General features: G+C 42.3%; 1 protein-coding gene across 1 annotated transcript in view; it reads right to left on the reverse strand.

The window, feature by feature from the left end:
- Positions 1 to 18,584, reverse strand: part of LOC121610317 (F-actin-uncapping protein LRRC16A-like) — a 62,619-nt gene that overhangs the window by 15,996 nt on the left and 28,039 nt on the right. The window contains exons 4-20 of the mRNA XM_041942353.1: positions 17,048 to 17,107; positions 15,097 to 15,218; positions 14,523 to 14,620; positions 14,278 to 14,348; positions 13,864 to 13,937; positions 13,513 to 13,588; positions 9,511 to 9,599; positions 8,603 to 8,697; positions 7,664 to 7,750; positions 5,992 to 6,095; positions 4,521 to 4,598; positions 3,855 to 3,931; positions 2,649 to 2,753; positions 2,251 to 2,320; positions 604 to 685; positions 375 to 474; positions 120 to 174 (exon numbers count right to left, since the gene is read on the reverse strand). Of these exons, the coding sequence (XP_041798287.1) occupies positions 120 to 174; positions 375 to 474; positions 604 to 685; positions 2,251 to 2,320; positions 2,649 to 2,753; positions 3,855 to 3,931; positions 4,521 to 4,598; positions 5,992 to 6,095; positions 7,664 to 7,750; positions 8,603 to 8,697; positions 9,511 to 9,599; positions 13,513 to 13,588; positions 13,864 to 13,937; positions 14,278 to 14,348; positions 14,523 to 14,620; positions 15,097 to 15,218; positions 17,048 to 17,107 (1,443 nt within the window). The remainder of the gene's footprint in view (positions 1 to 119; positions 175 to 374; positions 475 to 603; positions 686 to 2,250; positions 2,321 to 2,648; positions 2,754 to 3,854; positions 3,932 to 4,520; positions 4,599 to 5,991; positions 6,096 to 7,663; positions 7,751 to 8,602; positions 8,698 to 9,510; positions 9,600 to 13,512; positions 13,589 to 13,863; positions 13,938 to 14,277; positions 14,349 to 14,522; positions 14,621 to 15,096; positions 15,219 to 17,047; positions 17,108 to 18,584) is intronic.

The raw sequence follows: 18,584 nt of genomic DNA on the forward strand, positions 1-18,584 counted from the left end.
TTACGTTCACACCACCCTCCACTGGAGAGGTCAGAGGTCAGTTGCAGAGCAGCTGGTGGAGATTCGGTGATGTGCTATTCCTCACAAAAGCCAGACAGAGAATGAAATTAAAAACTCACCGACTCCTCCTCTTGAATCATATGGACCAGGCTGTCCAACACTGGAGCAAGGTTTCTAAATGAGGGCGGAGAAAGACAGGAAGAAAACACTGAGAGAACAATATTTAGAGAGCATAGAAAAAATATAAAATTATACTGTTTCTAGATTATTCACACTAAGCCACAAGCAAACCCAGCCTAACCACTAAGCTTCGTCTCATACTGTACACATCAGCTGAGCAACCTCTCCACTCCTGTACTGTAAGCCGCTCTTACTTGGACTTGATGTTGTTGAAGTTCTTGCCCAGAGAGAGGTGTCTGATGGATCGGTTCTTTGCTAACCACACCAGCAGAGTGGACAGGTCTGAGTCTAGGCCTGGAGGGACAGAAATAGCTTAGAAATGACAATAGTGCGTACTGATCTTAACAGATTTCGGTAGTTGCGGGGTGAGGACGAAAAGTTCAGTAAATATGTGCACAATATGCATGGAAGCTGCCACCTCACCGTTGTCTGAGATGTCCAAGCTGGAGATGTTTGGGATCTCGGCAATACAACCTTCCAGGATCTGAGAGCCTCCTGACCGCAACTGGAAAGACAGGAGAGCATTTTTAAACACACTCACACAATGTAGAGGAGCTTGTAACACTTCTGCACTACGACTGGTATGAGACAGCTTTTGCAGAATCCTGCACTATGACTGCAAAAAAAGATTAACATTAATGTCACAGTGCTTTCACAAAGGCTTGCAAATGTTCGCACAAATCCAACAATATGAGATTCAAGTAAACCTGTGTGCACCTGTTAAAACCACAAAGCTAGTGGTTTACATCAAAACATCTGCATATGAATCCTTTGTGAAACATGCATTCAGTCTCTACACACAGACGGCTAATAATGGAAGCATGCAGGGTGGACTTATCAGTAAGACTAACATAGAAATGGAAAATAACTTAAAATAACGCAGATCATCCAGAACAATTGCAGCGGGATGTTGCTTCTAGCTAAGTCTTTTCTTTTCATGTGAAATGTTGATGGAAAAATGGACCCCGAGAAGAATAGGATCAGCAGAAACATGTAATATCTTCCAGACGTGCAAAACAAAACAAAAAGGAGGAGGAATGAGATGTTAATTATTAAGAGTGAGCGCACTGGTACTTACACAATGGCCAAGCTTACAGACGCATTAGGGGGAGAGAACAGCATGTCAGAGCCACGCTGACAATTACCAGCAACAAAACACACAGATGCTTAATGATCATACTTCTGTTCAAACACACACTCACCAGTCACATACACGCTTGCACAAACACTCTCGACAGGGGTCATATGCACAGTCCTTATTTTGCATGCTGTCAGCCCACTCAGAGTTTCGGGCTGCCTCCGCCAAACGGTTCATTAAGACTTCAAAAAAGGACGGAACGCATCATTTCCCCCCGCAGCTTCGGTTTGGGAAGATTTCTATGGGAATGTGGAATTGGATTTCCTGTGTAATTTGTATTCATGTGTTATCTTTAGCAAGCCCATTCAATCTGCAGCAAGACTTCTTTTTCTGTCGGAGCAGGGGAGGAGATGGAGGCGAGGTAGCTGCTGTGTGTGTGTGTCTGCGTGCATGAGAGTTGAGATGAAACAATTAGAGATGGAAACTAAACCCAACCCCCACCCTCACCCTTCTGTACAGCTCTCCCCCTCCACCCCCACCTGCTGTCTGCCAAGTATTCCATTACACAGCCTCTTAACAGTGTCACGGGCCTGTCAAATGGTTTTGGAGTGGATCCTAAAAAGCTGATTGCATTGGACCAGTATTACCTCCAAACTATTAAAACCCTCACTCCCAAAACTTGAGCTGACAAGGGCACTTACACAAATGTTACCAATACTGGAAACAGAGAGAATAAATGGATAAAATCAGGAAAACAACACCAGTGCTCCCCTAAAATCCACTGATTGTAGTCGTTTGATTACCCAAGATATCTTACACTGAATTACTGTTGTGGGATGCAGATCTCCAAAGAAAGTTAAGGGCTCCAGCTCTATAGATGTTACATTAAGGTTTGATTTCACAAGTGTATTAGTAAATATTTACATGATTTGATATGTACACACCTTGACAGAAGTCACTATAACTGAGTATGCATGGATGTGCGGTCTTACCTCACAGCAGCTGAGGTCTAGAGACACGTCCTTCAGATTGAGATTACTGGCCAGGCCAAGCAGGAGAGCTCTAAAACAACATTATTATACACAATTAAAAAACAAGAATAGAAAAAATGTAAAGAATCAAATAATTATTATTTTTTTAAAAGTTACATTTTGCTACATTTCGTTCATTTGTCTCTATTTGTGGTCACATACGTTTTGCCACTGCAGCGTCTAAACGCCGAAACCGTGCTCTAATGCAGCCCCTCACTGTGAGACAGGCAACTTTAATTGGACTGCTTTTAAAGGGACCACAGGTGATAAAAGAAGACGAGGAACAAAATGTGCAGTCAGTGAGAATGTGGGACAGAAGCTCCTCAGACACATTAAATGTGAATGAATCCGTCTCTCACTTGAGGGCCTCTGGCGGCAGCTTGGTTCCTGACACGTTGATGGAGCTGAGCGACATGGCACTGCTGAAGAAGTGCTTGAATGACGGAGGCACCTCTTTGCCTTTCCTACAAGAGAGCAGGAGATACAATGATGCCAGACGGATACAGCGATGACTTGAAGTGCAACTTTTCAGACAGTTTTCTTAAAGCTCCTTTGATCCAACACCACATAAGGCTCAGTGATGTAGCTCCATTCGATGACCTGAAATTCAAGGCCAACATCAAGCTTTTAGTTCTCTCGCAATGTCCTAAAAGCCTGTGACCCATTTTAGCTTTGATCCACTGTTTAAAAAACTGTTTGTGCTCCACAAAACAAAGGATTCATAGGGGATTTTCACAAAGAAGATTCACTCAAAGTCCCAGGTATAACCCTTACTCATCCCACCCCCGCCCCTCCCTTGACGATGTCCTCAGCTCCCTAGAGACACCCTGGAAAGAGAGATAATAATGGGGGGAAAACTCCACCCATCACCCATCTGTTAGACACAAAATCTGCCCACACACATCTGAACCATGCCTCCTTACAAACACAAGCAGACACTTGCATCGTCCTGCAGTTCATTTTGCCTGCAATGGCACGTTGCCACCAGCAGGTGTCACACACAAACATACATTTTTGGCTAAAAGAAACTACGGTGACACATCTGTCATCTCAAGTGAAAAAGAAACTGATGAAGAAAGTATTGTAGTAAGATGGAAAGGAACATCACAGGTAAGCCTCAGTGGGCTGAATCCCATGTTCCATCAAGTACATGATGGATGATGCGGAGCAGATCCCAGACCAGGTTTGGGATGCAATTCAACATCTATATTGCAATAAGGTCCTGATTTAATAATATTCATAATTTCATAATAATTTCAACTGCAGACTGATCTACAAGTGCAAAACAAGCACGCAAGTTTGAGATGCATGCTTGGCTTTAGCTTTAATAACATGTGCTACTGCATTTGTTTTAATTAAATATTTAATTAAAGGCAGATAAATATTTCTGTGTGATGAACGCTATTTATGAGCAAGCTTTTAATCCGAGGAACTGTCCTCAACCGTAGCCTGTTCTGTACTTTCGTTGGTATTTGGGAAATCTTGCTAATGTGCACTCTTGATAAAAGCTACTACAGCACAATAAGTTTTCTTTCCTCACTGTCAGGTAACAGTTGAGCTCTTACCTGTGAGGGAAGACACTCTTTGACACGTTAAGAACAGAGAGGTGTTGGACCGAGCCTCGCAGCAAAGCTGAGCAAACCTGGAAAACACACAGAACATGTCACCAAACTGTAACAACTGAAATAATCGATGAGGTCTGAGACACAACGCTGTTGTTCTTTGCACGTCCCAACTCTCACTCTGCACCTGTGTGCAGAGACTGTTGTGCCTATGTTTACAAGTATGTCAGTGATTTTATATCTGACTGAACGTGAGAGAGACACAAATGATTTAGGGGCTAATCAATATCTGCAGTGACAGACTGACAGCTGGCTACATCTCAGAGTAATCAATAAGCTGGATTTGGCTCTCGGACCCACATCAATACATCACATACAGTATTCAGACCGCTTGGCAGGCAGAGAAAAGCAACAAAGATTGAGTGGGTGCATAAAACTGGATTACATTCCCTGCAACACAAATATTAATGGCTTCCACTTCATCGTACAATGCAGTATAATGAGATACAACTCTAATTGCATGCTGCTTTATTTGTTTGTTAGGGCCTGTTTGTTAAAAACGCGTTCTCCATTATCATATATCTCTGTGCCCAATTATCTCGTAATTTAGCTCCTTTTTGCGATGAGCACCAGGCAGGGCATCAAATCAATGTGCCCCATGTGACTCACCTGGTCCAATGAGCAGTCAGTGTTGGAGAGGTCAAGGGTTGCCAGGCTGTTGGGTTGACCCAGGAAGTGGTAGAAATGCTACATGCAAAGCAAAATAAAACATTAAATGTATTGTCTTTGTACTGTTTTCAAATGAGCAGATGTCAAAAAGGATTAGTAGATGATCACATTCTGTTTTACTTATGTTTTACAGTGTCCCAGCTGTTTTGGAATCAGGGTTGTAGAACAATGTGAGACTGCGCGTACTGTGTGTAGCTTTTGTGAACTTCAGTAAGGTATTTTCTTTCATGTTTTCTCTTTGATTCTCCTACTGCTGAGTGTCAGCTATCCTTTTCCTTCATATATCACCTTATCTATCCAATCAGCTGTTGGATGCTGATCTTAAAATATCACTGTGATCCTGGTTATGTGCAGGACTATTTCTTGGATGGGTGCGGTAACTTTCTGGAGCCTCAATGTCACCAGACAACTGAAGGAGACTCCTGTTAATTTGTGAAGGTTAGAAGCTAGCTGTTTATGCTTATGCTAAGATAAGATAACCAGCTGCTGGCGTTAGCTTCACATCTACTGTACAATCATGAGAGGGGTATTGATCATCTCATATAACTCTTTGTAAGAAAGGGAACAAGTATATTTCCCAAATTCTCTAAGTGTTCTAATGTCTGGTCCGGGTATTTTTCAAAATGTAGCCTTGTCTATGTGTTTTTGCCTTTCTTCCACATACAAACACTGTTTTAGGTCACTGAAAATTGTGCTTTTGGAAAACTTCCACAGTGAAAATATTCAGAAACTCTGTTTGCAGTGTTGCCATGTAGACAGGGAGTTTCTGGCTTGTGACGACAGAGTGTGTGCTGTTATCTCCTTTGTTTACTATGGCGAAGGCTCGTCATGATTTTGCCATACTGGAATCAGACCTCTAGTTGCTGGTGCCAACCAGTAATAGCATTTTTCAGGCTTCTGATTGGCTAACATGGCTTTATGGTAAGGGTTATATCGCCACCTGTTGGTTTGGCATGCACTTGACAGCACCTCAATTGCGTTACTCGTATGCGTGTTCTTATATGAAGTTTTTTTTTAAACTGTGAGAATAAATGAGAAAAAATCCATTTAAAAAAAATACCCACGTACATGTAGACTAGGTATCACTTTCTGTCACTGCAGCACTTTGGCCAACAGATGATACTTACCGCTGTCTCTGTTGTCAAGCTACAGTTACAGTATATCACTGTGATGGCATGATTGTGTCTGTTAGACTAGATTTTGATGTATCTGTGCTCTGAACAGATGTCGGATGTCCTGAGTCGATGCTCTCCAACAGACAGACATGCTAACTGATTTATAATGGAATGAAAAGGCCCCCACACAACTGCAGCACTGACCTGGTTCAATCAATTAAGTGTTATTGATACTAGCTCTAAAATGGATTAGAAACTCTGTGTGTGTGTGTGTGTGTGTGTACGTGTGTTTGTACCTGCATGTCATCTCCTCGGAGGACATTCCCTGAGAGGTCCAGATGGACCAGGCTGCTGGGGATAGACGGGTTGGCACTCAGTGACTGGCACAGGCTGTTCACCCCTAAAACACACACACACACACACACATGCACACGCACAGTGTCAGCATTATCACAACCCTCAAATCTCCACTTGATGTTTTGACAGCATATTGAAGGAAATAGCAGAGGAAATGAGCAGCGGGTGAAGACAGGAAAGAACAGGATCAGAATGCAGAGTGAACGCATGGGAAGTGAAAACAGTATGCTTTCTCATGGTTGTGCAAATGTAATGCCACGCCTCTGTCAGTGTCATGCCATGCTAAAGATGAAGCATTCTCCTCTTCTTCATATGTCATACGAAAATACATCAGAATAAACTGATTAAAAGCATTATCAAACGTCAGCCTCTAAAGATCCTCATGAAGCACTACAATCACTCAAATGATTAGGACTGATTTGAACGTGTGTATTTGCATCTTGTGTATGCGTCTTTGCAGGCATGGATTTCTACTGCACAGTGTGTGTGTCATATTGACATACTGTGCGTACAAGCACTGACCCGTGACACCACGTCTATCACATGGCTGACACTTTTGCAAAGTCCTGACTCTGCCAGGAAATCAAGGCGTGAGCGTCAAGTGACTGATTTGACAGAGCTAGACGTCATGGAAGAGATGAAGAAGGGTGTGACACATGAAAACGAGAGAAATGAATCGAAATGCAGATCACTAAGAGAGAGAATTATTAATGATTTTTACAACAGATGAAAGCATTTCAGCGGATTCAAGTTATATTCAATTCGATTTGAAATTCAAAAGCTGAAATGACTGAATTACAGGCTTCATCAGATAAAAACAGTGCTAAAAAAAGACAAAAAAAAGACAGAAAGACATGTCCTCAATCCTCGACTGTCGCTATGAGCTTTTGGGGTTTGGATTATGGATTGGGCCTTTAGCTACATGAGCAGGGCTCAGTTAAAGCTACGCAGCCCTTTCGCAGCCCACGCTGTGAAATGTGATAGCTCTTTATTGATTGCCTGAGAGCAGTGGGTCCCTACAGACAGGGCCTGGTGCTGGAGCGTTTGCTTTGGGTGAGAACCAAGAAGAAATTTTTACCTTGAAGCGAATGTTGACAACTGGCACATTTAATCGAAAAATTATGACAAGAACGACTACAAATCCCCTGCAGTTTTTGCCAGGAAAGCCTCGGCACAATCAGCCCCTTCGCAGCATTTCATTAAAGGCCATTACTGCAGAAAGATTTTTCAATCTTGTCAAGAGGTTACGGCTCTACTGACTGAAGGAAAGTGGTCTGGTAAGCAGCATTTATGCAAATGAAACATGCAGTGTTTACAGATGTCTGTGAACAACACATCCTTTTCTTACCCTCCCACTCCCACTCAGTTAGATGTTCACGATGAAGTGTCATTATCATCTCAGAGGTGGGTATGATCAGATTAGAGGAAGATGCATTTGACCATTGGGGAGCACATAAATTAAAACTAAAAACTCAAAGCCTGCTGATCACGGTGCAACATTCATATTATTTTCTTGTATTTCAATCATTCCAACCAACGACCAAATGTTGTCCTTCACCTTCCATGTGTTTCAGGAGCTGTGTGCAAAAGCAAAGTGAGGGCAGCACATACCTTTGGGCGATAGTGAGGTTCTGGAGAAGTTTATATGCTTGAGCCCCATACGAAGTTTGGCAAACTGAGCACCCAGGGAGGAGACACCTGCAGCAAGAGAGCGTCAGTGATTCTCCTCTCCATTCAAGCCGCCTTTTTCATCCACCGTGAGTATCAGGACTTTTAAACACAAACCCCTTTGCACCTTGATTCAAAACTTATAGGACTTCTAAGTTTCTGCTATATTAAAATGCAGCCTATCTATCTTATAGAACTAAAAACAAATTAGACAATGATACAAGCAATTCTCAAAGAGAAGCAACAATGATGCTGAAATGATTTTCTTATGCCAGTTGGTATCTATATCTATATGTGTATAAAGTCATCACAGTGACTAGACGGACAAAAAAAGGTTCATTTTGCACAAATGCATAAAACTACCAAATGTCTATCAAGGCAAAGTCACCAAAAAATATGGTCTTGTTTCATTGAATAAACACACATTCAGTGGATCCTTCTGTAAATTTTACATGAGAACAAATAAGCCTGATATCTGTGAGCCTGACAGATCTGTCGTATGTTTACATGCCTGAATATTTGGTGTATGTATCTTTAATTCATGTGTCCTGGTTATACTGAGAGACTGTAGGATAGAGGTGATGAAATATTAAACTTGTTGCACTTACTGTCCTGTAACAAGTGAACCTAAACTGTCAATATTATCACACTCCATACCTGCGACAGGCTGTAGTATGTGTAGTAGTAGTACAATGAGTGAATGCTGCACATTTACAAGAGGGGAAAGGAAATCTGACTGCAAAATGACTACTGAATGTTTAATGCATTCAATATTTCACTTTGGTAGCAGTTAGCTTTCACACCTGATGTAGACCAGAGCTGTTTAGAATAGAGTTATAGCAGAGATGAGCACATTAGATCAGATGAGAGCAGATATTGTACCTCTGTCCTCCAGTGGGTTGTTGGCAAGATTAATGGTGGTGAGTCCTGAGCTGGGGTTATGGGCCAGGGCAGCAGCTAGCTTCTGGGCAAAATCACTGCAGAAAGTGAAAGAGCGCAACCATTATGTGTGTATGAGCAATTTCCTGTATGTGTGCAACCCATCAAAAAGCTTTGGCGGCAGAAATATCCTTTTCTTGCTGCAGCAGAAATGCAGAGCAGAACAGAAGTCCTGCATGCTGGCTTACTGTCACATTGTCATGACCACTGGGACACTTCAATAAAAGGGACACTTGTGCTTTTCCTGATATGACAAGTCGAAAAGTCTGCTGTGAAAAAACGTTATTGAATGTTTCTTTACCAACTGGCAAACACCTGACTCTATAGCTCTTTGAGCTATAGAGGCGAGTGGCTCGTGCATTGCCTCGTGCCACTAATAATTTGCTGCCCATAACTGACAAAAACATAAATCCTGCCAACATTGACAGCTAAATCAAAAGTCTGCCACGAGTATATGTTTCACATTGTATTTTAAGAACTGGTTAATTGCATTTCTATCAAGTTGTGGGATTTTTAAGATTTTTAAAAAAGGGCCCAAACTGATGCATCCGGTTGAGAAAAGCTTGGATCCTACACTTCCAACAATGCAAGGTCATGTCTATCATTAATCCCTTCCTGTTTTGGAAACACCAACATCTTTCAAACTCACCTTAGTGACACAGGCATTCTGCTAAAAAATGGTATTCCCCAAGTTCAAGCTGAAGTGATTAGACTCAGTTTTTTTCCCACTAAACAAAAGTCTGTCAGAGCGACAGAAACCATGATTAAAAATGTTTTTCACAGGTCAGGTATTGATGGACAGTGACATGTAAAACTGGTTGAGTGCCCCTTTAATAGTCAGTTATTCTTACGTTTTGAGTCCTGCGTTGTCCAGAACCAACTCTTCCAGGCGACTGGAGCGAGACACCACCCGCAGAATCTGCTCACACACGTCTGCAGACTGAACACACACACACACACACACACACACACAAAGATGTCAAGAAAAACCTTTGCTGTTGTCCATAACTCTGGAGGCAGTATTATTCAAACGAGACAGAAAAAGATCTCTTAATTTACTCGAGGTTTTGTGTTAGCGCTCTATAAAACAGTCAATAGTAAGGGTGATTTGAAAAAGATGAAAAAGAGATAAAATGTGAGATATTCTGAGTCTCACAGCAGAACAAGTAGATCTTAGCTCACTAATTTGCTCATCAAAAGCATAAAAAAACACCCTATTTAACTGAACCAGCTCAGAGGCTTAAAAGGCACATTTATCTAGAACAGCAAAGCTTGGGTCGAAACATTCAAGGTCACAGGAATAACACAGAAATGTACTTTTGGGTCACGTGGCGAACCCCACTGTTCATATTCTAATTGAAGTTGCATTTCAGAACGTAAAAAAACTAAGAAAAAAAACCCAAAAGAGCATAAGAGTGAATTCTGTCTCTTTGGCTTAAAGGCCACTTATGCGTGACTCGGAGAGACTGGGGACAGCCGACTTTAGACACTTTAGAGGAAGAAAAGTTGCCTCCCCTCTGTGGTCTCAACACCGCAGGAGATGGAGTCGGGGGAGAAAGAGCACTCATATTGAGACAAAATTAAAAATTCAACAGTTGGACGTACGTGCCCTACCTAGATGTGCACTGACCCAGTTCACTGTGTGCTGCGTCATAGTCAAACACACAGGCAGACACACATCCTTGTTGGCCTTGGTGCCGTTTACACCAATTCACATTTTCCTACACTAATTATCTGCCCTGACTCATAACACAAACACTTTCCATCATAATAACTGAACTTTTATTAGAGCATTGTTGCGTTGTTATTCTTGTTAATTGACATTCCTGTTTCTCTCAGCCTGCAGCCTCAGTGTGGCCTAAACACTGGCGACATTGTCCCACACTGTTATCTACAGTGAGGGGGAGTGTGGAAGGGGGGAGGAGAGGAGGGATGATGGCGAGAGAGAAAGAGAGACAACGAGAGGGAGAGATAGAAGAAAGGGGCTGCTGTTCACACGCTCGCTCTGTGAAACTGTGAGTATTACAGAGGAGGAATAAGAGTGATGGAGGGCAGCGAGGGACAACACATAATACAGAAAAGCGAGATATGAGGGTAGTGAGGGCTGAAATAGAGAAAAAGAGGGGAGAGAGGAGTCGGCCGTGGCGTGGCAGAGAGAGGGGGAGCACACAAAGAAGCCTGTATGATGTGGAGTCACAATAAAACTGTTGGGGACGGCGCAGAGACGCTGTCAGCATGCGCTCTGCACCATTTACCATTCATTAAATAAGAGCCTCGTCATGCTGCGCTGTTCTGACCCGACGTCCCGCTGAAACATCACACACTCTCACACGTGTTTACACACACACATATTGTGCCATCAGGAGGCAATCACGAGGCGAGTCCTCTTATCACGGCCGTCCTCGCCTGTTCTTCTCCTCCTTTCTCATTTTTCCGCTCAGCGTCTCGATTAGACCACAAGACAAACTGCCTGTTTGAACTGAGGACGAGCAGCGGAAGCCCTCGCTGCGATAGCCGGCTGCGGGCGTGCACGTGCGAGTGAGAGAGTTTTTGTGATTACATGTGTGTGTTATAGCATCCAGTCTGCTGCACTGAAACATTCCTTATCTGTTTGATTGAATTGGTTCGACTGTAGTTTTCTTTTTCTTCCTGCTTTATGATCCACAGACATGCCTTTTACACATGCCTTTCCTAACACATCTGCACACAGTTGCACAGATGCAATAGTCCAGGCTGATGGGCAGTGTTACCCTTGAGTTGAACTTTTGCACGTCAATAGATTTGGCCAGAACATCAACTGACTTACGAGACTAGTTTCACATGCTGGAAATGTCTAGTTTCTGATCTCCTTTTCCTGATCCGTTTGACTCATTTCCTTATCCATCTGGCATCTCTCCCTTCCACTCTGTTTACTGACCCCTCCACTGGCCTATCTTTCTGTCTCATTGCCCTTTTTGCTGCCATCACTTTCTCCTTTTCACTCTCTGTTCCCCTCCTATTCTTCTTTCTAACTTATTATTGTTCCCACTGGCAGGGGATCAAAAACAATTCAAAGTCACGCTCCAGAGCACATCCTTGCACCCCTTGTCTTTCCATTATCACCGTACAAACATGCAGGGAAAAAAAAAGTTTCCTTGCACCCAACAGACTTTCTGTTGGATTGAACAGTCACCAGCAGAACATAATCACTATCCAAAACACAAGAAGTGGTATCTATAGCTAACAATACCAAAACAATACTCAAGTAACACACTATAACACATATATTTGAATAAGAAACCTCAGCAACACAGAAGCCTTAGGGTCCACTACAATAACACACTAATCTGGGATAGAAAGGACACACGTTGCACATGTGCCCATGTGAGTATTCAAGCCTAAATATGCACATGGCATGGTGAAGGACAGGATTTGAAAATTCAATACAAAAGGAATTGTCTGTGACGGAGGCGTGAGATAATTGTTTGGACTGAGGAAGCTGCGTGTGGTAATTGGTGAGACTGAGCGAAGCCTTGAGACGGAGAGTCAGTAATGGAGTGCTGCAGGGGGGCAACTGCCTGAGACATTGAGCCCCTTTGTCTCGTTCGGATTAGGAGTCTTATCACACGAGAACATTGGACTGATCCTCAGTCAACAGACAGGAGGGGAGGATGGAGGAAACAAAGGGGGAAAATTCTGTACAGGCAGATACATACAGCTATCGTTAGGTAGAGCGAGTTACCTCAAATCTAGCTGCTAATTAACAAATGTTTGTGTGCTAATAAGCTCAACTAAGACGATGAACATGGTGAGCACTGAGCAACACACAGTTCCTGCTCAACACGGGCATGTTAGTTATGATGAATGACGTTAGCATTTAGCTCAAAGCATGTGTTTAAGTAGAGCCTCAAAAAGCCACTAGCATGGCTTTAGACTCTTTGTCTCGTTTACACTGTGATTCTCCATATTCTGGCCAAATCAGCTGGTGTCTGTGACAGCCTGTCACATGAGATATGGTATTGGACAGATGGACGGACAGAGAGACGCAGCCCTGTCCAAGCCCCCATGCCACTTTTAATTCCATGGGGAAAAAGACCAACAAGTATGTAGTCAACAGAGTAAGCAGAAACCACTGCACCAGTGCAGCAGTATGGAAGTGAGAAGCAGAACCTTTACAAACACTTGTCTTAAGCAGTGATTCTTCTCGCTGCTTCCTCTGACTGATTCTGATTAAATCTGAATTATCAGACAAACATAACACTGTTATGCTGTTTGTACATGTACACTGATGCATGAAAACCTGGAAGTGGATAAGGGAACTACTGGGATGAGAAATGAAAAGAGGTAATACTCCACCCTTATAGATATGTAAATGGGGTGGGCAAAATACTCAAAACACAGACCACAAACACAGTAGCCATAAGGTTGAGTTAACACCTCTCTGAAAGTGTCTGACTAAGAACTTTACATCATAACCTTCATGATGGAAGGATTTAATGCAGGACTGCAGTAGTGGAGGAAGTACTCAGAGAGTTTAATTAAGTAAAAATACTAAAAAGTATTATTTCAACCGAATAAACTAGCAATTGATCCTAATTATTCTAATTGAAAAGGAAGGAGTTGGTTACTAGAAAAGGCTAACATGAAGCCCCGAGCACAGAGCTCAGAGTACACTATAAAAACACATGATGAAACACTTGTGAGCACAGGGCCTGCTCTGACTCCCTGCCATCTTCTCACATTAGTGCAACTCAAACTCTCTCTAGTTCATGGTCATTATGAATAGCTATCAGAAGACTACTATAACCGTGTTTTTGAGTTCCCCGAGCTGAGCAGACATGATTGGTGAGCAAACAAGAGAAGCATATACTAACCAGTTTGTAGTCCTTGGTGGAGAGCTTGGTGAACCACTGGTTAAACTCCAGGACTGCTATTATAGCCACCAGATCTCTGAGGAGGAGCCGACAGGGAGGAAAGAAAAGGTCACAGCTGCAACAATACATTTCATAGCCCCACCTTAAATTAGTGGCGACTTCAGCAAATTTTTACATTAAAATCATGGCACACCTACAAAACCTTAGCTTTTAGTTTTGTGTTTCTCTTATTCAGGACAGTGGTTTCAGCCACATGGCCTCATCTGTGTGCAACACCCCCCCACCAAAGTCCTCCACATTATGTCAGTGAGCTCTGGCTATATTTTTATCTCTGCTACTACAAACGCTCACCTGTTCTCCAGATGGCTGAAGTCCTGCAGGTTGAGATCTCTGGTGTCTTGTGTCAAATAGATGGTGTCCACATCCTGGAAAGGAAACAAAGGAAACAAACATTACTGTTAGCAAAAGAAAAAAAAAAAAAAAACATGCTGACCTTGATGAATCAAGCAATGCAAGCTAATAAGTAATTGCACGGAGCAGATGAGACAAATACAGCAGAGAAAGAGTCATTCCACTCTGGACAGGAATGAGCAAGAGCATGAAAAAGATCTGGAGAAAGAGAAAATACATATGAGGGACATGGGTGCTTTATTCAGTACCGCCATGGCTTTTTCAAAGGGGTTCATGCAGCTTAATGTCATCCAGCCAAAGGCACTGAAGCAGAGTTGAGCCAGGACTGCACAAAAGAATGTAAATAACACTGACCCACTGCACTTCTTCTTTGTAAGGCAGCCCCAACCAGTCACAAACACATCTGTACATCTGAGAAAACCCACCTAGGCAGAGAGAGAGAGAGAGAGAGAGAGAGAGAGAAAGAGAACACAACAGAAATAAGACTGTCCATGGGAGGTGGATTGCGCAAGAATGCATGTATGATATTCAATCATACGTCATTTCAGCGATGGGATGAAGAAGCACACAGAAACTCCTGCAGCGTCACAGATTCTTACCACAGGGTCCTGGTTCAGCGGGCTTGTTGTTCTCCCACAGAGCCTGCAGAGAGGTCAGCCTGTCTGGAGGCTCCATGCAGAGCTTCTTCATCACTTTACTGAGAAGAAGAGACAGATCACAACTGACTTTAATCATCACTTTTCCACATTTCTCAAATACTGCAGCTGATGCACATCTTCACTTTAAAAGGCTTTGAAACAAGCAGCTCCTGGCTACTTTCTCACCACCTCATCAAACAGGAAGCAGGAAGGAGTGCTCCAATTTTAAAGGAAACTAAATTGAACTAAACCACACAATGTTACATTAAATTAAATCTTTCAGGAAATACATAAGGCAAACATTTGAAATGAAAATGCATGTGTGCACACACTCACACAGACTGATAACTGAAATGAAATGCTATGGGATAAATTCAACTGCATCTTTATTAGGAGTGATTCAAATCTGTGAACATGAATGGTGCATTTAAATAGCAATAAACGCACATAAGTAAATAAAGAATGTCTGAAATGGAAAACTGCGTCCATTGTTATGTTAGACACAATCACACACACACACAGAGGTGGAGCTGACCTCGGTGGCAGACCGGGACATATCCTCAGCAGACAGTTTCCTATGTGAGCGACCACCTCGTTGACCTCCTCCGTGGAGAGCAGCTTCAGAGAGAAGGAGCCGCGCTCGTACTCTATGAACAGCTAAAAGGACACATTAGTGATTAGCATCAGCCGGCGTGGTTTCACCGACACCTGCTTCAACCACAGCCAGATTTATTTAGCTGAAAAAAGAGAGTTAATCATCTGTTTGTCTTTAATCCATCCACTGACAGAATCCGTTTTTACCTTCTTTTCCATTTCATTTTCCACTCCTCTGTCCATCTATGCGCTGAATCTACCCAACAATAATATAATTGACACATTCATCTATCCGCTCAATCACATCTGCATCCCACATCTTTTAATAAGTAAAAATAAAGATTTAATGACATTTACCACGGCTGGCTAAGCATTTCAGCGTTCACTGCAATTATTCAACTCTGATGTAAGGCGATACACGGCTCCTCTATAGGCCAAAATTAACATAATCCTGGCTGATACTCATTTAACATGGGAGACCATTAGTTAGGATCTTAAAGAGGACTGACATCTCTTGAGATGAGCGGGAGAGAGGCTCAGCTGCAGGAACAGGGTGGTTAGAGATGGATTAATACTTTGTAGCTGGATCCTGCTGACTGACAGCCAGCCGGCACTGGTCAAAAAGCCAGCACATCTTCCCCAGAGCTCTCATTTGTGGGCCCAAACCTGTTTCTGGTGTCACATATTTTCATTATTTTACAGGATTATACGAGCATTCAAGGTATTTTGCTTCCCGTCTTCTCAATTTAGTCCACACATCTGTTGTGATGACAGGCGCCGCCCTTAAAGTGGAGAAGCTGGGTTCAAGTACCCACATCAGCAAACATCCATCATGCTCAAGTGTCCCTGAGCCAAACACTCAAGTCTAAACTTCTTTAGATTAGCTTCCAAGTAGATGATCCTGACCTTTGAGCTGACTAGAGAGGAGGGATGAATAAAAGAAATTTCCCTGCAGCAGTATTTTTGGTCCTTGTGTAACATTGCTTTTTTCACACTTAGGATATCAGGGGAATGTAGTACACATTACAGTGTACTGTACGCTGTTTGAGCTAATACTATTTCTGCTTTATTCCTCAGCCGGGCTCCTGTTTTCTTTTCACACACACGCACACGCACACACACACACACACACACACACACACACACACACACATACACACTATACTGTCAGGAGCTTCCTGTTCTGGTTTATGTGCCTGTAAATAAGTTCATTATTGGTACTTAACGACAGCAAATGTCACAGCTTCAAACAGGAATCGAATAAAATAAAATCAAAAATAAAATGTAACACGTCATTACAGTCTATTTATATTTATCTCACAGTGACATTTCGGTAATACGCAAAACCAGTGGACATGGAAGTGTATACTGCGTAAATAAGAAAAGTTATATTACAAATCAGAAAATCTTATTTTAAACATTTAAGCACAATTTGAAGAGATAGTTTTTGGAAAATCCACTTAACCTGTTTTCTCGCGCAGCATCTGGTGAGAAGACTGATACCACTCTCGTGTCTATTTGCTAAGAATGGAGCTGGAGTTAGCTGGCCGCTAGCTTAGCATTGAGGCTGGAAATTATTAACTAAACTGACTAAATAACTCTAAAAACACCTGTGAAGTTCATTGATTGACACTATCTATCTTGTTTCCTTCAGCCAAACACTTACAGAAATGTAAAGCAAGGGAGGGACTTTGGTGGGAGTGAAGCTAGCTGTTTGCTAAGCTAAGCTAGCCACCTCCAGGCTCTAGCTCCATGCTTAACGCAGAGACACAAGAGACTGGCATCTTTTCATCGAACTCTCGAGTAAGTGCATTTTCCAAAATGTGGACCTACTCCTTTAATAACTTGTACTCTCGGAGGGTGCTGGTTCATTTTGATGCAAACTTCTTTACCTGTGTAGGCTTGTTACATGCAATCCCCTGGATCTCCAGATAATTAAAGGAGTGTTCCACCTAAAAAAGCACAGAAATCACCATTAAATTACTTATACTATGCCATACAGTACACAGACATGGTCTCATAACATCTGAAGACAGAAGGGGGACGATGAAATCAATAATCAAAGTTAATCTGGACCACTGTTTATTACAGGACATACAACGTTGCCTCACTCTTTATGACCTGCTTTGAACAGAAGGCAGAAAAACACAAAAAGTAAAAAGTGCACAACCGTACCTAAACTATCAGACAGAGGAAAGCTGTGGTTATATTTGAATGTGCACGTGGATGCAAGTATTTGAATGAATGAATGTTTAAGTGTGGCGTTCTTGTGCTTGTGTGAGAGCATACAGTATGTACACTGTATGTGTGAGAGCAGTCCTGCCTAATAACAACAGTCCAGCACAGTGACGGTCTGTCTGAGGAATGCAGTGTAAAAATATGTCTGTTCCATAATTAATAGGCAGGGATGCAGTCATTTCTTTTTTCTTTGTCAGCTCCCGTTCAGACTACGTCATCGCTCACTCATACATTTACATGGTTTTGGCAAAGCTGCATTAGACACGTAGGTTCAAATGAAACTAAGACTGGAAGATGAAATGCAGTCATTTAATTGTTGAACCAAATCAGCTCTTTTCTCCCACTTCTCCCAGTATTTAATCTCTACCAGCTGAAGCCATTTAAAATGCAACCATTTTATGATGAAAATGGAAATGAAATATATATATATATATATATATATATATATATATATATATATATATATATATATATATATATATATATGAAATACCTATTCCCATCTAAAAGACAGGCTTTTCAAAACAAGTCAGGCTAAGGACCAGAACTGTCTTACAGCCACATTTATTGTTTCTGTTCCAAGAGAGCATTTCAGGACAAAGAAAAGCAGCAGTCAGCCTTTCCACACCTAAAAAAACAAAACAAAACACATCCTTTTGTGTGAGAGAGGGGGACCTGTGAATACAGATGCCTACGACCGTACATGGAGCGCAGTTTTCCTTCACTCGCTCGCTTTCTATCTTTCTTTCCTCTCCTCTCTCTCACACACAGACATACAGCCGAGAGCCTGAGGGCAGGCCAAGGAGCGAGGCCAGACTATTCCAGGTGGGTGCTGTGTTCCTGAGGCTTGGCTCACAGATGAGAGGAGGGAGAGGATAAGCAGACTGTCTGTCTACTGTCTGACTACAGCCAGCGTGTGTGTGTGTGTGTGTGTGTGTGTGTGTTTATTTCAGCACTGCCTGTGGTTACTCACTCTCATTCAGTCTACAAACTAGAAATAATCCCACAATAAAGCCACAGTACCAATTTGTCTATTTATGGTAGTTTACACACACACACACACACACACACACACACACACACACACACACACACACACACACACACACACTTCGATTCAATAATCTAATTGTGTGAACTGATTATTCAAGAGGAAATGAGTGAAAGACAATAACACTGTGAAGAAGATAT

This window comes from Chelmon rostratus, chromosome 8 (assembly GCF_017976325.1).
Source record: "Chelmon rostratus isolate fCheRos1 chromosome 8, fCheRos1.pri, whole genome shotgun sequence".
Taxonomy (NCBI): domain Eukaryota; kingdom Metazoa; phylum Chordata; class Actinopteri; order Chaetodontiformes; family Chaetodontidae; genus Chelmon; species Chelmon rostratus.